This window comes from Mandrillus leucophaeus, unplaced genomic scaffold, assembly GCF_000951045.1.
Source record: "Mandrillus leucophaeus isolate KB7577 unplaced genomic scaffold, Mleu.le_1.0 Scaffold538, whole genome shotgun sequence".
In the NCBI taxonomy this organism is placed as follows: domain Eukaryota; kingdom Metazoa; phylum Chordata; class Mammalia; order Primates; family Cercopithecidae; genus Mandrillus; species Mandrillus leucophaeus.
In genome coordinates, this window is record NW_012105786.1 from 384164 (window position 1) to 403575 (window position 19412).

The following is a 19412-nucleotide window of genomic DNA, read 5'->3' on the forward strand; positions in this document are numbered from 1 at the left end:
GGGACTTTTTCTAAAAAAAAAAAAAAAAAAAAAAAAAGAAAGAAAGAAAAAAGAAAAGACAGTATTCCTGGAATGCAAAACACACATACAGAGGGCCGGCTTTTCCTGTATGCAGATTCTACAGGGCTGACTGGAGGACTTGAGTATCCGTGGATTTTCGTATACATGGGGTTCTGGAACCAATCCCCTGTGTATACTGAGGGATGACTATTTCATGGCTCATTCTCTCAGTTTCTTCCAGATGTCCTTTAAAATGTGATCTCAAAGAGGCCTTACCCAACCACTCTATCTAAAATAACTGCCTCAAGGTTTTTTTTTTTTCTCGATAACACTTAAGTAATAATATATATCTATTTGTTTAATGTCTGTCTTACCCTCTAGAAGGTAAGCTTCATGAAGCAGAAATTTTGTCTTCTTTGCTGTTATATCCCCAGGATCTGGCACATAATAAGTGCTCAATAAATATTTGTGGAAAGAATAAATAGATGAATAAATCTCCATTCCCACATAAGTCATTTTTCCAACCTTCAGTCATTCATTCCACAAATAGATATTGAATTCCTACCATATGCTAGACACTGTGTTAAGGGTACAGTGGTAATCAAAATAGACATAGTCTTGTTTTCAAAGAGCTTTCTGGGAGTAGAAAGGAGAAACAAACTTAAACACTGAATACATATGTATAATCATCAAGAATTTTGAAGAAAGGAATACCTAGGAAGACCTAGTTTAATATCCACATATTTGTGAGTTTCCCAAATTTTTTCTAGCTTTTGATTTCTAATTCCATTTTGGTTGGAGAACATAGTTCATATTATTTCTTTCTTTTTAAATTTATTGAGGTTTATGGCTAAGCAAGGTGGCTCACACCTGTAATGCCTGCACTTTGGAATGCCAAGGTGGGCGGATCACCTGAGGTCAGGAATTCGAGACCAGCCTGACCAACATGATGAAACACCATCTCTATTAAAAATACAAAAATTAGCCAGGGAACATGGTGGCGGGTGCCTGTAGTCCCAGCTACTCGGGAGGCTGAGGCAGGAGAATCACTTGAACCTGAGAGGCAGAGGTTGCAGTGAGCCAAGATTGCACCATTAGCACTCCAGCCTGGGCAACAGAGCAAGACTCCATCTTAAAAAAAAAACAAAAAGTACTGAGGTTTCTTTTATCACCTAGCATGGTCTATTCTGGAAAATGTTTCATATGTACTTGAGAAGTGTGAATATTTGTCTATAGACACTTATTAGATCTAGTTGGTTTAGAGTGTTGTTCAAGTCTTTTATTTCCTTGTTGATCCTCTGTCTAGTTGTTTTACTATTATTAAAAGTGAGGTATTGAAGTCTCCTACTATTATTATTGAATTGTCTAATTCTCCCTTCATTTCTGTCAGTTGTTGCTTTGTGTATTTTGGTGCCTTCTTATTAGGTACATATGTGTTTTTAATTGTTATCTTTTCCTGACAGATTAACCCTTTTGTCATTAAGAAATATCCCTATCTCTAGTAACATTTTTTGCTTTCAAGTCTATTTTGTCAGATATTAACATAGCCACTCCACCTTTCTTGTGGTTGCTGTTTGCAAGATCATCTTTTTCCATCCTTTTACTTTTCATTTATTGTGTCTTTGAATTTAAAATGCCTATCCTGCAGACAGCATATATTTGGATCCTGTTTTTTAATCCAGTCTGACAGTCTCTGTCTTTTGATTGGACTGCTTTATTCTCTCACATTTATTTTTATTATCTGTATACTGGGAATTACATCTAATTCTAGTCTACTTTTGGACGTCTGTATGTCTCAATGTCTATTTTTTCCTCTGTTCTTACTTTATGCTTTCATTTGCATTTAGTCATTAAGTGAATATTTTCTAATGTAGTATTTTTGTGATTGCTTTGGGATTTATGAACAGCTTCAGATTTATACTAGCTTAATTCCAGCAATATTGCTATGGTTTGAATGTTTACCCCCAAAGTTCATGTGTTAGACGTTTAATTTCCAATGCAACAGTATTAGGAGATGGGGCCTAATAACACATAATTCAATCATGAGGGCAGAGCCCTTATTAACGGATTAATGTCACTAGCATGGGAGTGGGTTAGTTATAGCAAGAATGAGTAATTATAAAATGAGTCTGGCTGCTGGTGCCTTTCTCTGTATCATGCCCACTTCTGCCTTCCATCTTCCACCATGAGATGATACTCAGCAGATGCCATTGTCATGCTCTTGGACTTCCCAGCCTCCATTACCATGAGCCAAATAAACTTCTATTGTTTATAAATTACCTAGTCTGTGGCATTCTGTTATAGCAGAAAACAGACTAAGACAGATATATAGAAGTATTACTTTTATATAGCTCTATTCCCTTCCTCCCTTTTATAGTATTATTATACATATTATATCTATTAATGTTATATACCCAACTATACTTATTACAAGTATTACTTTACTGTCTGTAGTCATTTTCTCAGCATAGTACAATTATGCTCCCACCAATCTTTGTGCTGTTATTGGCAAATATATTACATACATATTACCTTCCTGTAGGTTACAGGCCCAACGTTATATCATGTACATCTTATTTTATATAATTGCTTTTTAAAATCATTTCAGAGGGAAGAGGAAACAATACATTTGTACTGGTTTTCAAATAAATAAATGTCCAATATAAATCTGGATTTTTAAAAATACTTACACAATTACCTATACTCTTTGTTTTTTCATGTAGATTTAAATTACCATCCAGGGACAGTTGCTTCAACTTGAAGAATTGTTAGTATTTCTTGTGAGGCGAGTCTATTGGCAACAAATTCTCTCAGTTTTGTTTGTCTGCGAAAGTTTTCATTTTACCTTCATTTTTGAAAGATAGCTTTTTTTGGTTAACTATTTTTTCTTTTTCTTTTTTTTTTTCTTTTTTTGAGACAGAGTCTCACTCTGTCACCCAGGCTGGAGTGCAGTGGCACGACCTCGGCTCACTGCATCTTCCGCCTCCCAGGTTCAAGCGATTCTCCTGCGTCAGCCTCCCGAGTAGCTGGGACTACAGGTGCGGGCCACCACGCCCAGCTAATTTTTTGTATTTTTAGTAGAGATGGGGTTTCACTGTGTTAGCCAGGATGGTCTCGATCTCCTGACCTCGTGATCTGCCCACCTCAGCCTCCCACAGTGCTGGGATTACAGGCGTGAGCCACTGTGCCCAGCCCTATTTTTTTCTTTGAGTACTTTAAATATATATGTCATTACCTTCTGCCCTCCATTGTTTCTGTGGAGAAATCAGTCATTAATTTTATTGGGGTTCCCCTTGTAAGTGATAAGTTGTTTTTCTCTTACTCCTTTCATGATTTTCTCCTTGTCTTTTGACCTTCAACATTTTTGTTGCAACTTATCTATTTTGTGGATCTCTGTGTTTATTTTCTAATAGTTGGAGGACATTGAGCTTCCTGCATGTAGAGGTTATTGATTTTCAGTAAATCAGAGAAGTTTTCTACCATTATTTCTTTGAATATTTTTTCTGCTCTTTTCTTTCTTTCCTTTCCTTCTGGTATTCCAATTATATGTGTATGATACCCTTGATGGTGTCCCACATTTTTCCAAGGCTCTGTTCACTTTTCTTCATTTATTGTTCTCTCTGTTTTCAGCTTGCATAATCAATGTCAGTCTGTCTTCAAGTTCATCAGTTCTTTCTCTTGCTAGTTCATGTTTATGGAGCTTCTCTAGTGAATTTTTAATTTCAATTATTATACTTTTCAACTCCAGAATTCCTATTTGGTTCTTTTTAATATATATAATTTTTTATCTCTTTATTGATGTTCTCAATTTGATATGACATTGTCATCAGACCTTCCTTTACTGCTTTAATTGTGCATTCCTTTATTTCTGTGAATATACTTACAATGACTATTTTGAAGTTCTTTTCTGTTAAATCTGACATCTGATCTCACTCATAGACAGTTTGTGCTTTTTCTCCCCAGTGTATGGGTCATACTTAAGCGTTTCTTTGCCTGCCTTGTGACTTTTTGTTGTTAACTGGGCGTTTTAGATAACACACTGTAACAACTCTGGGTACTGATTCTCCCCTTTCAGGGGCTTCTTATTGTTATTTGCTGGTTTACTTTTTAGTGACTGGCTAGAATATTTTAGTGAAGTCTATTTCCCTCCCACGATTTTAAGCCTCTGTTGTTGCTCCTCTGGGAGCCACAGCTTTGGGTATGCCCATGGTTGATTGCTCAATTGTTTTCAACAATGCTCTGGAGAGTAAATTCCTTTACAAACTAATCCAACCAAACTATGGCTTCTGTGAAGTAATAGTTTCTGAGATCCCAGTTTAATACTTGTTCTAATCCCAAAAAGGAACTTCCTAGTGGTCTTATTCGTTGGTTTGCTTCCTGCAAACTAGTTGGCCAACAGTCTAAACTGTATCTTCATTTAATCCTGTAATCTCCCTTTCCCCACAACCTCACTATTCTTGAAAGCACCTTTAAGTTTGAACTTCTCCACACTCCATTGTAAATGGAGTCGGTCCTTTGGAAAAAGATTAGGAGCTATCTGTTTTATGGCCTACTTCCCTTTTGCCCTTGGCAGAATCTCTGAGCCCAAGCTGTGTTCCTGATAGAGCGTATATACATTTAAATTTTGTCAAAACATATATTAAATTCATGGAAACTTCTCAACTGGATTTTTTAAATCCTATACGAGGCCGGGTGTGGTGGCTCACACCTGTAATCCCAGCACTTTGGGATGCTGAGGTGCACAGATCACTTGAGGTCAGGAGTTTGAGACCAGCCTGACCAACATGGTGAAACCCCGTCTCTACTAAAAATACAAATATTAGCTGGGCATGGTGGCAGGCACCTGTAGTCCCAGCTACTCCAGAGGCTGAGGCGGGAGAATTGCTTGAACCCAGGAGGCAGAGGTTGCATTGAACCGAGATCGTGCCACTGCACTCCAGCCTGGGCGACAGAGCAAGACTGCATCTCTAAATAAATAAATAAATAAAACTCTAAATTAGACCTAACCAAATGAGAATCTAGGATTACTTTCTTTAGTTAAGAAATCTGTGTCAGAGACATTCAATAATATTAGTCCTGAGGTAGAAGTGCTTATAAATCTTTTGTGAAGATTTATCCACACTACCCCTAAATTGGCCGGCTCTTTTTATTTTGTAGTTTTAAAATGTTTTCACTGGAACAGATTCAGAATCCTGCTCCAAGATCAGCTCTTTTTACATGTGCATTTTCCTTCGTTTCTTTAAAGTAGCCCATATTCATAAGTTTGGCAAACAAAGGATTATCATACCTGTCTGGTTTTATGATGTCTACATTAATTTTTTTCTCTTACAGGTGAAAATGAGTTCTTCAGTAAGAAGAAAAGGCAAGCCAGGCAAAGGAGGTGGAAAAGGGTCTTCTAGAGGAGGAAGAGGAGGCAGGAGTCACGCCAGTAAATCTCATGGGAGTGGTAGTAGTGGCGGTGGCGGTGGTGGTGGTGGAGGTGGCGGCAACAGAAAGGCCTCCAGTAGAATATGGGATGATGGAGATGACTTTTGTATCTTCAGTGAATCAAGGCGCCCTTCCAGGTCATTATAACTCTTTGAATGTTTAAATATGGAAATGGTATCAACCCCTAATGTATGGGACAACAGATGGCTGAGAAGGGAAAAAAAGTCGAGTAATTCTGGTCAAATTAATTGTCTTCCTCTTTGTAACCCATTTCTGAAGGCATGATGGGAAATAACAGCTTTTGTGTGTATGTAGGTTGCATGACGCTGTGAATTGAGTGTAATACTGCTGTTATACCCAGTGTTACTCTGAAAGTAAATACAGAAATAGTGTGAGGAAAATTATTTTAAGTATTCCTTAGGCATCATAGATTGATGTTAAAATGATGATGTTAACATTGAACGTGGCCAGGCACAATGGCTCACGCCTGTAATCCTAGCACTTTGGGAGGCCCAGGTGGGTAGATCTCTTGAGGTCAGGAGTTCGAGACCAGCCTGGCCAATAGGGTGAAATCCCATCTCTACTAAAATACAAAAATCAACCACGCATGGTGGTGGTCAGCTGTAATCCCAGCTACTAGGGAGGCTGAGGCAGAAGAATTGCTTGAACTTGGGAGCAGAAGTTGCAGTGAGCTGAAATCATACCACTGCCCTCCAGCCTGGGTGACAGAGTGAGACTCCATCTCAAAAAACAAACATTGAACAGCCTGAAGTGCAACATGACTGTACTGTGTCTTTCTAGTTGATAAGCTGTGTGTTTTCCAGCCAAATCAGCCATCATCTGATGGTGTTACATGTGGTGACCAGTAACAGATGTCTTATCTAGGCTTCTCTCCTATTCAACTTTTAACTAATGAATAAATTATGGGAATTCTAGTAATTCTAATGAGTAATAAAAGTAAACATTTTGCTATTGCATGTTATACAGTATAAATACAATTAGGCATCACTTGTTGACAGAGGTGTGTTCTGAAAAATGCACTGTTAGGCGATTTCATTGTTGTTCAAACATCATAGAATGTACTTACACAACCCCAGATGGTGCAACTTACAACACACCTAGGCTATATGATGTAGCCAATTGCTCCTAGACTACAAATCTATACAGCATGTTGCTGTACTAAATATGCAATTATAACACAATGGTAAGTATTTGTGTATGTAAACATGTCGAGTTATAGAAAAGATATAGTAAAAATAGAGTATAAAAGATTTAAAATGGTACCTGTATAGGGCACTTACCATGAATGGAAGTTGCAGAATTGGAATTTGCTCTGGGTGAGTCAGTGAGGGAGTGGTGAGTGAATGTGAAGGCCTAGGATATTACTGTACACTACTATAGATTTTATAAATAGCAAGCAGCATAGTCTCTCTATGTTGCCCAGGCTGGTCTCGAACTCCTGGGCTCAAGCGATTCTTCTGCCGTGGCCTCCCGTAGTGTTGGAGGTGAGCCACAGTTGGCGTGAGCCACTGTGCCTAGCCAAGAACCTAACTTCTGGGTTAGCTGCAGCTCCATAGTTTTTCAAAACATCTGAACATTATACATTATTGGAGTCCATAGGTGTTCATTCATTCAGTAAGTATTTACTGAATGCACCAGGCACTGTTTTCTGTTTTAGGGACTTCGAATTGCAGCAGGGAGTAAAATACTGTCCTTATCTAGATAGAATGGGATTTGAGATAGAAAAGACATAAACAAATGTATAACATTACCCGGTGGCACATGCTATGGAGAGAAATAAAGGAGTGTAACAGGGATATAAAATACCAAAATAGAATTACTATTTTATGTAGAAAGCCCCCCAATAAGGTAGATAGCCCCCAATAAGATATCACGTGAAGAGAGGCAAGAAGTAAGTAAAGGAATAAGCTGTGAAGTTCTGAGTATAGAATATTCAAGGCAGAGGGAATAGCAATTTCTTAAGGCAGGAATGTGCTTGGAAGGTTTAGGAAATAGCAAAAAACACAGGGCTGGGGTGGCCTCAGGAAACTTACAATCATGCCAAAAGGGGAAGTAAACGCATCCTTCTTCACAAGGTGGCAGGAGAGAAAAGAATGAGAGCCAAGTGAAGGGGGACGCCCCTTATAAAACCATTAGGTCTCGTGAGAAGTTACTCACTATCATGAGAATAGTGTGGGGGAGACTGCCCCCATGATTCAGTTATCTCCCACTGGTTCCCTCCCATGACATATGGGGATTATGGGAACTGCAATTGAAGATGAGATTTGACTTGCAGCCAAACCACTATCAACCCTATAAAGAATGTACAGTTATTACGTATCAATTAAAAATTTTAATTAAAAAAGAAAACTAAGAGAAAGTATGAAAAACAAAGGGGATTGAGAAGGAGCTGCCAATGAAATAGGAAACTACGAGAGTGGTTTTTGGAAGCCAAGGGACAAAGGTGTTTTAAAGGAGAGTAGTCAATAAGATTGAATTGTATGCTTAAAGAGGGTACACATTTGTGGAAAAATGCTTCTGGCAGGTCAAGGAAAATGTGCACTAAGAATTGTCCACTGGATTTGGCAATGTGGATATCATAGTTAACCTTGACAAGAGCTGTATTAGCATAGGAAATACTGATTGGGTTGTGTTTCAGAGAGACGAGGAAAGAAAATGGAGACAGATATAATGATTTTGGTAACCTAAATGAGAAGCTTTACTATAAGGGAACTAGAGGAAGGAGAGATGGGGCAGTAGCTGTAGGGAGATGTGCACTCAAGGGAGGATTTGGCTTGGTTTAATTTTTTTTTAAGAGGGTAGACATTATAGTATGTCTCTATGCTGATGGGAATGATCCAAAGAAGAATGAAAAACCAATGATGTAGAAAGGAGGATAAGTGTTGGAATGATTTCCTTGAGGAGATTAAAGAAATGGCATATAGTTTACAAATAGAAAGACTGACTTTAAGATAAAGGATGGTTCACCCTTAATAACAGGAAGGAAGGCAAATCACAGGGGTGTAGAAATAAATGGTGGTTAAGATAGGAACATGTGAAACTCGCAACTCCCCCTCATTTTTACTGATCATTTCCTCATGATCAGACAAATCATGAAAGATTATATATGCTGTGTAATTTTTTTATTTCTTTTTTTTTTTTAAGTAGGATCTTGCTATATTGCCCAGGCTGGTCTTGAACTCCTGAGGCTTAAGCAATCCTGCCACTTCAGCCTCTTAAAGTGCTGGAATTACAGGTGTGAGCCACTGCCCCTGGCCTTTTTTTTTTTTTTTTTTTTAAATAATCAGAAATAAAGATAATTGGGTATTTTAGAAATAGGACCTAATATTCACAAGGAAGAATGAAACTCAGTGGTTTTCAGATTTTAATGCAGAATGAAATGAAATGTTCTTTGTGTGTAGCTTATTTCTTTTCAGAACCCTATAGTGCAGAGGAAACCATCATTAGCATTGCTTTTTCCCAAGGATTCTTGAGTTAGTGAAGCCAGAATTAATGATTAAGAATCTGGTAAGATTTTTTTTTTTTTTTTTTGGACGGAGTCTCACTGTGTCTCTCAGGCTCTAGTGCAGTGACGCAATCTTGGCTTACTGCAACCTCCACCTCCGAGTTCAAGTGATTCTCCTGCCTCAGCCTCCTGAGTAGCTAGGATTACAGGCACGCACCACCATGCCCAGATAATTTTTGTGTTTTTAGTAGAGACAGGGTTTCACCATGTTGGCCAGGCTGGTCTCAAACTCCTGACCTCAGGTGATCCAGCAGCCTCGGCCTCCCAAAGTGCTAGGATTACAGGCGTGAGCCACTGCGCCTGGCCAAGAATCTGATAAGGTTTTTTTCCAGCAGTTTTGATATAATGAAGTCTGGTAAATACTATAGAAAATGGAGAATCTCCTCACATTCATTGTCATCTTTTGTAAGATACTTGACAATCCAGTTTGTATTGTGTATATTTGGGGACCCTGAGGAGAGTGTAAAAGTTCTGATCGCAGATAATGTGTGTAATTTTGCTCTTTTGTCCTCTATAGACCTAGCAACAGTAACATAAGCAAAGGAGAGGCACGCCCAAAATGGAAACCCAAAGCCAAAGTACCCCTTCAGACTCTACATATGACTTCTGAGAATCAAGAGAAAGTGAAAGCTCTTCTCCGAGACCTGCAAGAACAAGATGCTGATGCTGGATCTGAGTAAATTGTTTTATTTGAATAAACTATGATAGTAAGGAAAACATACTGGCAGTGTGAAGGTCCTGTGCATCTTTGGAATGCTGTGTCAGTACTGATTCTATCGTGGCCATATAATTAGTTGAAAGTGAGTCAAGAGAAATACAAGAATAGTTATTCAGCAACAATTTTAGAGTGAGTTTGTTTTGCAGCATCCATGGGATTGCCTTTTTATCTTTATTTTTTTCCAGGGCAGTGCTCATATGGATTCAGTAACTGATTTATCTGTAATGAACAAGTAGAAGTAAATCTACTTGTAGAAGTAGTGTTCAAGGAGCAAATATTGACTTGGTCAGGTGCGATCTCAGAATTTGCTTATCATGACCATCTGCCTAAGAGAAAGCTTTTATTCTTAAATCTTAGTCACTCTTTTGTTTTGGATTTCAGTTGAAGGAGTTAATTCCTTCTTGCCATTTATCAGAATTAATTAGTGGCTCATTAATTCTGTTCAGTCATGAACAGCTCATTTTCCATCCTATCTACAAATCTCTTGTCTGTTTGAGATCTACAAAAGGAGATTATGTAGCAAAACGAACAATTAGGGATAGTTATTTTTATGAATGAGAGGACAGAGGATAGCCAAGGTTTCTGTGATTAAGAGCATAGGCTCTGGAATCTGTCTGCCTTTGGTAAAATCTCTATTTGCTCCTTAAAGTGTAACCTAGGCAGTTACTAATCCTCTCTGAGTTTTAGTTGATCATCTTAAAAAAAAAAAAAAAAGGACATTCCAATATTACTTGGTACAGTTATTGGGAAGATTAAAGGAGTTAGTTCATATAAAGCACTTAACACAGTACCTGGCATTTAATAAATGACTGCTAAATGTTAATTGCCAAGGTATAAATTAATAGTTCAATATAAGATTAAATCAGCAACTGAAGAGTAGTCAGGAGCCTATTAATTAAATTCTTAGACCTTTGCTAAATTTTTCTTTGAAGTAAGTAGAAAGTAATATCTAATATATGAAAATGTTGCCTTTGCTAGAAGAGGCATTTCTGGGGAGGAGGAAGATGATGAGCCTGATTGCTGTAACGATGAGCGGTACTGGCCAGCTGGACAGGAACCTTCCCTCGTTCCCGACTTGGATCCTTTGGAATATGCTGGCTTAGCCCCAGTGGAGCCTCATGTTCCAGAATTTACAGTCTCCCCATTTGCAGTGCAAAAACTTTCCAGGTGATTGCTTTAATCATTTTTAGGAGTTGGGAAAGAATTCAAGGAAACTGAAATCATATAAACCCACTACCCCTCTTTGTGTACTTTCCTATTTTGTGGGTTCCAGCAAAGCCTGCTAGGCCTAATATTCTATCTTATCAGATGGGGTCATTCAGGACGGCTTATTGTTATCAGGGTTGCTTTTTCAAAATACAAGCCCTGCCTATGTATAGTCATAACTTCATATAAGTATATTTAAATGAATTTTACTGTAATGGTGTGATACTGCTTTTTATGTGCCATTTTTGTCATGTTTTGCCCTTGACAGGTATGGTTTCAATATTGAACGCTGTCAAGCAGTCCTGAGGATGTGTGATGGAGATGTGGGAGCATCACTAGAGCATCTCCTTACCCAGTGTTTTTCAGAGACATTTGGAGAGAGGATGAAGATCTCTGAGGCAGTCAACCAGATAAGCTTGGATGAGTGTATGGAACAGCGACAGGAAGAGGCGTTTGCTCTCAAGTCCATCTGTGGAGAAAAATTTATAGAAAGAATTCAGAACAGAGTCTGGACCATTGGATTAGAACTGGAATATTTGACAAGTAGATTCCGCAAATCCAAGCCAAAAGAAAGTACCAAAAATGTACAAGAGAATTCACTTGAAATCTGTAAATTTTACCTCAAAGGAAATTGTAAATTTGGATCGAAATGCAAATTCAAACATGAAGTGCCCCCAAATCAAATTGTTGGAAGAATAGAAAGAAGTGTAGATGATTCTCATCTTAATGCTAATGAAGATGGATCTTTTTTATATGAACTTGAAATTCGATTTTCTAAAGACCACAAATATCCCTACCAAGCTCCCCTCGTGGCATTTTATTCCACCAATGAGAACCTACCTCTGGCTTGTCGTTTACATATTTCTGAGTTTCTTTATGACAAGGCCTTGACATTTGCGGAAACTTCGGAACCTGTTGTATATTCTTTGATAACCCTTTTAGAGGAAGAATCGGAAATAATCAAGTTACTAACGAATACCCATCACAAGTATAGTGTCCCTCCCGTGAACGTTCTGCCAGTACCCTCTAGGACCAGAATAAATAATCCTGCCTGTCATAAACCAGTGATTCCAAATAATTCTTTTGTTTCTAATCAAATTCCAGAAGGTATGTAAGGCATTGATCTTGTGGAGGGAGGCATTCAGAATGATGGGTTTAGAAATCAAAGCTTTTAAAGCTGATCCAGGATGGCTTAGTGATCTTGAACAAGCTGAACAAGCCATTCAGTCCCATGGGCAAAAGGGAATGAGAATTCCCTGAACTGTAATTGTGTCCAACTTTAATTGTAAGGCTCAATTGTGTTGCTTAAGGCCCAGTTGTGTTGCTGTGGATAGGCTTCCTGAGTTGAAGTTTGTTGTGATGTGTGTTTATTTTAACCATATAAAATCTGAGGCTTGGAAGGACCTTAAGGTACCTTCTCAGAAAATCTATTTTATTTAATTCATTTGGTTTTCATATGATTACTTCTTATATTATATACTGAATTACTTTCAAATGAAATTTTAGAGATATTTTGCTTTCAATACCACTATCCATACCCTCCTGCTTTTGGTATACTAGATCCCCAGAATTCATTAGGGATAGCTCTATGAATCCCTAAATCCTCAAATACTTGTGCAGGCTTCTAGCCTAGTCTAGATCCAGGTTTACTGTGCAGATTCTTTTTATGTTTTTGAGGATTCTTTTTATGTTTTTGAGATGGAGTTTCACTCTTGTCCCCCAGGCTGGAGTGCAGTGGTGCAGTCTCAGCTCACTGCAACCTCTGCCCTCCAGATTCAAGTGATTCTCCTGCCTCAGCCTCCTGAGTAGCTGGGATTACAAGTGTCCACCACCACGCCTGGCTAACTTTTCTATTTTTAGTAGATACAGAGTTTCACCATGTTGGCCAGGCTGGTCTCGAACTCCTGACCTCAGGTGATCTACCTGCCTCAGCCTCCCAGTGCTGGGATTACAGGTGTGAGCCACCACACATGGCCTACTGTGCAGATTCTTACACCACAAGTAAGCCCCTTTCAAAGAATTCTCTGCTGGGTGTAGTGGCTCACGCCTGTAATCCCAGCACTTTGGGAGGCTGAGGTGAGAGGATTGCTTGAGCCCAGGAGTTTGAGACCAGCCTGGGCAGCATAGCGAGACCCCATCTCTACAAAACATATATATTTTCTTAGCTAGTCAGCCATGGTCGTGCACTCTGTCCCAGGTACTCAAGAGGCTGATGTTGGGGGATCACTTCAGCCTGGGAGGTAGAGGCTGCAGTGAGCCATTGCACTTCAGTCTTGGAGACAGAGTGAGACTCTATCTCTTAAAAAGAAAAAAAAAGAAGGAAAGAAGGAAGGAGAGAAAGGAGAGGGAGGGAAGGAAAGAGGGAGGGGGAGAGAGAGAGAGAGGAAGAAGAGAGAGAGAAAGAAAGAAAAAGATAAAAAAGAAAGAAAAAAGAAAGAAAGAGAAAGGGAGGGAAGGAGGAAGGAAGGAAGGGAGGGAGGGAAGGAAGGAAGGGAAGGAAGGGTCCTCTTTTATTTGTTGCTATCTATCTTTCTTCCAGAGAAACAAAAGAAACGTAAGAGTCGTTGGGTAAACTTCAATGAGTAGAGGATAGTGATGCTGTGCTGAGATGTTGGGGCTGGTCAGTTAGCCGGGTTCACTCACTAACCACCCAACCCACTCCCAGATGCCAGCTTCTAGGGCATGGGATTCAAATATGTTCCTTGGGAAATGACAATTATGTGCCATGGCCTTTTTTTGTAAAATAGTAGTTTTATTGAGACATAATTTATATACCGTAAGATTCACTCTTTTAAAGTATACAGTTCAATGTTTTTGGATTTTTACAGAGTTGTGCAACAATGACCACCTTTTAATCCCTGGACATTATCATCACTGCCAAAAGAAACCCTGTACCCATGTACCATAACAGTCTCTCCTCATTTACCCCTTCCCCCAGCCTCTGGCAACCACAAATCTGCTGTCTATCTCTATGGGTTTGCCTACTCTGGACATGTCATAGAAATGGAATTATACAATATGCAGCTTTTTGAGATGGGCTTCTTTCACTTAGCATAATGTCTTCAAGGTTCATCCATGTCCTAGCACATATCAGTACAGCATTCCTTTTTATTAGTGAGGACTATTCTGTTATGTGGACATACCACATTTTGTTCATCGATTCATCATTTGATAGACATTTGGGTTGTTTTATGTTGTAGGATTTGGGGACACTTGCAAATAGTTGAAACATTCACTGCTAATTATGTTAATGTTACTTTGTTTTTAATTTGATTTAAAAATAACCACTTATGCTTGATAAAAGTTTACTTGAGGATGCATTTTAAGTTCTTTGGCAATAGAAATACTGGAAATGAATGAACTTACTTTATTCAAGTTTTAACTTTTTCTCCATTTTGACTTTTTGTTTGACTTGATACTCTGTTAGACAGCGACTTTCCCGTTTTGTTAAAGAAAGGGCTCTGTATTGAAACGTTTTCTTTTATTTCCTTCAAGTTGAAAAAGAATCAGAATCTGAGGAGTCAGATGAGGATGAAGGTCCTGCTCCTGTTATAGTAGAGAATGAAAGCTATGTGAACCTTAAGAAAAAGATTTCCAAAAGATATGACTGGCAGGCAAAGTCAGTACATGCTGAAAATGGTAAAATCTGCAAGCAGTTCCAAATGAAACAGGTAGGGTATGCGAGAGAATGAGTAGCATTGCCTCCCTAATATCTGGATGATGGGATTAGGAATTAGGACGCTTTGGCTACCCTCCCTAATATTCTTTTGATTCATTTTCTCCCTGAGTGGTCAAAATTTCTACAGGCCACAACAAACTTAAGTGCATATGCTAGATGGTTTTGGAAAATCCTGTAGCAGACACACACATATATGCCAAATGGTCTCAGAATCATGTGCCTTTGGTACTGTGACGGACAATCTGGTATGTAAAAGGAATATCAATACTGTGGTTTAATGGCTGGGCACGGTGGCTGACACCTGTAATCCCAGCAGTTTGGGAGGCCGAGGTAGGCAGATCACCTGAGGTCAGGAATTCAAGACCACCCTGGCCAACATGGCAAAACTCTGTCTCTACTAAAAATACAAAAATTAGCCGGGCGTGGTGACAGGTGCCTGTAATCCCAGCCACTTGGGAGGCTGAGGCACAAGAATCGCTTGAACCTGGGTGGTGCAGATTCCAGTGAGCTGAGATTGCGCCACTGCACTCCAGCCAGGCAACAGAGCAAGACTCCGTCTCAAAAAAAAAAAAACGAAACAAAAACAAATACTGTGGGGTTAGAGCCAGGTGGGCATGGTAACACATGCCTGTAGTCTCGGCTACTTGGAACGCTGAGGCAGGAGGAGATAATGCCAGCCTGGAAAACATAATGAGACCCTGTCTCTAAAAACAAAACAATACAAATACTGCGATTTACATTAGAAAAAATTAATATATAAACGGAGAAGGATGAGGAAGGACTTTTACCCTGTTTCAAAGACTCAAAGGATAAATAATGTGCCCAAGGTCACATAGCTAGTGAGTGGTTTAGCCAATTCTGTTTCTAAAGTCTATTTTGTTTTTACCCCATTCACATGAAGGTTATTTTAATAGAATTCATAAGTGAACCCTGAGGGCAAAGTTAGAGATAGGGCAGAGGCAAGTTGCTTAACCAATATGGGAATTGGATTAAATGCTCTCTTAGGGCACTTCCAGTTCTAAAGTTCTGTCAGTCTGATTTTTGACACCATATAACACCATCACATATGTAGTGCAATACCCATAGAACATCACGATGTATATAAATTGCACTGTAGATGATAGAAACGAAAAATGAGATATTCAATTTGATCAGTGTGCTAAGTTTATGATAAAATTATATGTAGGAAATGGCATGTTCCTGTAAAGTTATTACAGTATTCAAAAGTACAGCCAGAGTTTTAATAAACAAGGCAATGTTTATAGCATTGGCCATTAAATATGAAATTGATTTATATAGTTGTAGTGACTGCCCAAAAATAATGCTTTAGTGAGTGCTTTTCTATTATTGATTTAGGTAAAAATCTGATACTGTTTAGAGCTATGCTGTCTGATATGGTAACCCCTACCCATGTTTGGCTGTTTATATTAATTAATTAAAATTAAAAATTCAGTTCCTCAGTAACACTGTTCTTTGCATTTCAAGTGCTCAATAACCACATGTGGCCAGGGGTTGCTGTATTGGACAGCACAGGTATAGAACATTTCCATCAACACAGAAAGTTCCATTGGACAGTGTTGGTATAGAGACTCTTGCTGGGAAGAACTGGATATGTGCTAAGCAAGAGGGCTTTATTTCACTCAGAAAATCTTTCAGTTTATTCAGATGTTGGAAAACTATTTAATGTATAGATTCCACAGCTCATTCTGACTGATTCTCTGAGCAGCATTCTGAATAAAGTCCTCTACATCCAATCCCAACAAATCCAACAAAGGATCACTCAAGGCCAGGAGTGCAAGACCATCCTGGGCAACATAACAAGACTCAGTCTCTGTAATTTGAAAAAAAACAAAAACAAAAACAAAACTGTAATCCCAGCATTTTGGAAGACCAAGGCAAGTGGATTACTTGAGCACAGGAGTTTGAGGCCAGCCTGGGCAACATGGTGAAATCCTGTCTCTTCAAAAAAATACAAAAAGCCGGGTATGGTGGCACACACCTGTAGTCCCAGCTACTTGGGAGCCTGAGGCAGGAGGATTGCTAGAGCCTGGAGTGGAGATTGGAGTGAGCCATGATTGTACCACTGCACTCCAGCCTGGCAACACAGTGAGACTCTGTCTCAAATGAAAAAAAGAAAAAAAAGAGAAGTAACCCAATGATGTCTTATCTTTGATTTTATTAGGCTTCCAGACAGTTCCAGTCCATTCTGCAAGAGAGACAATCACTCCCTGCTTGGGAAGAAAGAGAAACCATTCTTAACTTACTGCGTAAGCACCAGGTGGTTGTCATAAGTGGGATGACTGGGTAAGAATGCAGTTTATTCATTGGCAGCTTTCATCTATAAATATTATATGCACCCTGGTTACCATAACCAGTTCAACTTGTTAAAAACTGTAACTGGATTTATAGACATTATATACCTCTGCCTTGAGAAATAAGGCAAAACATCCAGCTGAAGACTTTTAACAAGGCTCATGCTTAAATTTAAAGGATAGTTCTAGAACATTTAGCTTGAAAGCTTTTTTATCTTCTAAATTTATTCTGATTTCCTGTCACCCAGGGTGGAGTGCAGTGGCATGATCTCGGCTCACTGCAACCTCTGCCTCCCGGGTTCAAGTGATTCTCATGCCTCAGCCATCCAAATAGCTGGGATGACAGGTGCACCACTATGGTGCACCACCATACCCAGCTAATTTTTTTGTGTTTTTAGTAGAGAGGGGGGTTTTACCATGTTGGCCAGGCTGGTCTCGAACTCCTGGCCTCAAGTGATCCACCTGCCTTAGTCTCCTGAAGTGCTGGGATTACAAGTGTGAGTCACCACGCCCAGCCTTTATTTTTCTTTTAAAAACAACTTAATTGTGGTGCATTATTTTTCCTGTTTTACATTCTCCTATTTAGCAGGGACAAGTTGCAGACTTTATTTAGTTATGTATTCAAGATTATACAATTTAATAATTACATTTGTGTCCAGACTCAGTGATATGGTAACAATTCATATCATCTAGTTTATCTTTTTAACCTCAGCCTAATCATAGCCAAATTAATACATATCAAAGGGAAAAATGTAAAATATTTTGATAATCATAAGCTAATACTCCTTTTCTTTAGGGTTCATGTGTAGAGTTTACATTCCTAGAAGCATTTACAGACCTTAATCTAATGTCTGTTCAATAGCCCCAATTTTACAAATGTTACTAAACTATTATTTGATTGTCCTTTTGATTGGAGTGCAAATTCCTAGAATTTCTCACCTCTAGGTAATAAGTCAGGAGGTTGTTTTAGAAAATACCTGAATCTGAACAATTTGTATTCTAATTAGCTTTATCACTTTCCTTATTCCGTATGATTGCTTCTTTAGTTAACTAGCCCTTGAAAACTTCATTTTAGGACTTATTTGTTTTAATATACAGATGTGGGAAAACCACACAGATTCCACAGTTTATTCTGGATGATTCTCTGAATGGACCACCTGAAAAGGTGGCCAACATCATCTGTACCCAACCCCGACGAATCTCTGCAATCTCTGTTGCTGAACGTGTTGCTAAAGAAAGAGCAGAGAGGGTGGGTCTGACCGTGGGATACCAGATTCGGTTAGAAAGTGTCAAGGTTTGTATGCTCTGCTTATTTCCTGGTAACAGAAATTTATGATTTTTAGGTATAAAGAGTTCTGGGGGTTAGGAGATTCATGGGCAATTTGGGATATATACTTTCAGGTTATTTTTAAATTAATGATCACCTTCGGTAGGGGTGAAGTCCTTTTAGAAATATCTTGGGATAAGAACTCTTATGGCTGGGCGTGGTGGCTCACGCCTGTAACCCCAGCACTTTGGGAGGCCAAGGCGGGCGGATCACCTCAGGTCAGGAGTTCGAGACCAGCCTGACCAACATGTAGAAACCCCATCTCTACTAAAAATACAAAAATTAGCCGAGTGTGGTGGCACATGCCTGTAATCCCAGCTACTCGGGAGTCTGAGGCAGGAGAATCCCTTGAACCTGGGAGACGGAAGTTGCAGTGAGCTGAGATCGTGCCATTGCACTCCAGCCTGGGCAACAAAAGCAAAACTCCATCTCAAAAACAAAAAACAACAACAAAAAAACACTCTTATTTGGTTGTACTAAATTCCTCTGTAAAGCTTTTTATTTTTTATTGACAAAAGTCATCTAGTAAAGACTGTTATGTTCTTGAATGTGGGACTTAATCCATTTAACCAAATAAGGAGCAGACAAATTGAGAACTGATTTCATTATTCACTGTTTTTTAATGCTTTTTATGAAAATCTTAACATTTTGATATGAAGTAGAAAGGATTTTATTACTGTCCCTGGCAAGAAACTGTATTTAGCATGGTTTCCTATTAAATGGAACTGCTAGTGTTTTCAATATTCTTTATCACTATCCATTCAAAATGGCTTTCCAGTAATGTTTCCTTTCTTTGAAAATTTTATTAATGGTTTATATTGCCCTTTCCTGTGTAAGTCCTCAGCCACCAGACTGTTATACTGTACCACGGGAGTGCTGCTGAGAAGGCTAGAAGGAGATACAGCTCTACAAGGAGTCTCCCATATCATTGTTGATGAAGTTCATGAGAGGACAGAAGAAAGGTAAAACAAAGACTTTCCTAGTGAACACACACTCACATGAAATGAAGGCGTGGCAGAAAAAAATGCTTTCTAGTTCCAGTTCAGTTTCATGCAGCTAGTAATGGTAATTTGCCACAAGGAAGACCTATGTTAGAGAAGAGCAACTGGTTTCTTGATTTCCAGGGTCTATAACACTAAAAAGGAAGGACAGCACATGCTCATCACTTATTAGATGGAGTCATCCTATTAGATTAGAAGGTATACTTCACACCATCC

At 38.9% G+C, this 19412-nt stretch overlaps 1 protein-coding gene across 1 annotated transcript in view; it reads left to right on the forward strand.

Moving 5' to 3' along the window:
* DHX57 (DEAH (Asp-Glu-Ala-Asp/His) box polypeptide 57) overlaps positions 1–19412 on the forward strand; it is a 75336-nt gene that overhangs the window by 1769 nt on the left and 54155 nt on the right. Inside the window, exons 2-9 of the mRNA XM_011997328.1 lie at positions 5332–5564; positions 9471–9629; positions 10650–10838; positions 11146–11984; positions 14373–14548; positions 16739–16860; positions 17967–18162; positions 19033–19157. Of these exons, the coding sequence (XP_011852718.1) occupies positions 5338–5564; positions 9471–9629; positions 10650–10838; positions 11146–11984; positions 14373–14548; positions 16739–16860; positions 17967–18162; positions 19033–19157 (2033 nt within the window). The 5' untranslated portion in view covers positions 5332–5337. The remainder of the gene's footprint in view (positions 1–5331; positions 5565–9470; positions 9630–10649; positions 10839–11145; positions 11985–14372; positions 14549–16738; positions 16861–17966; positions 18163–19032; positions 19158–19412) is intronic.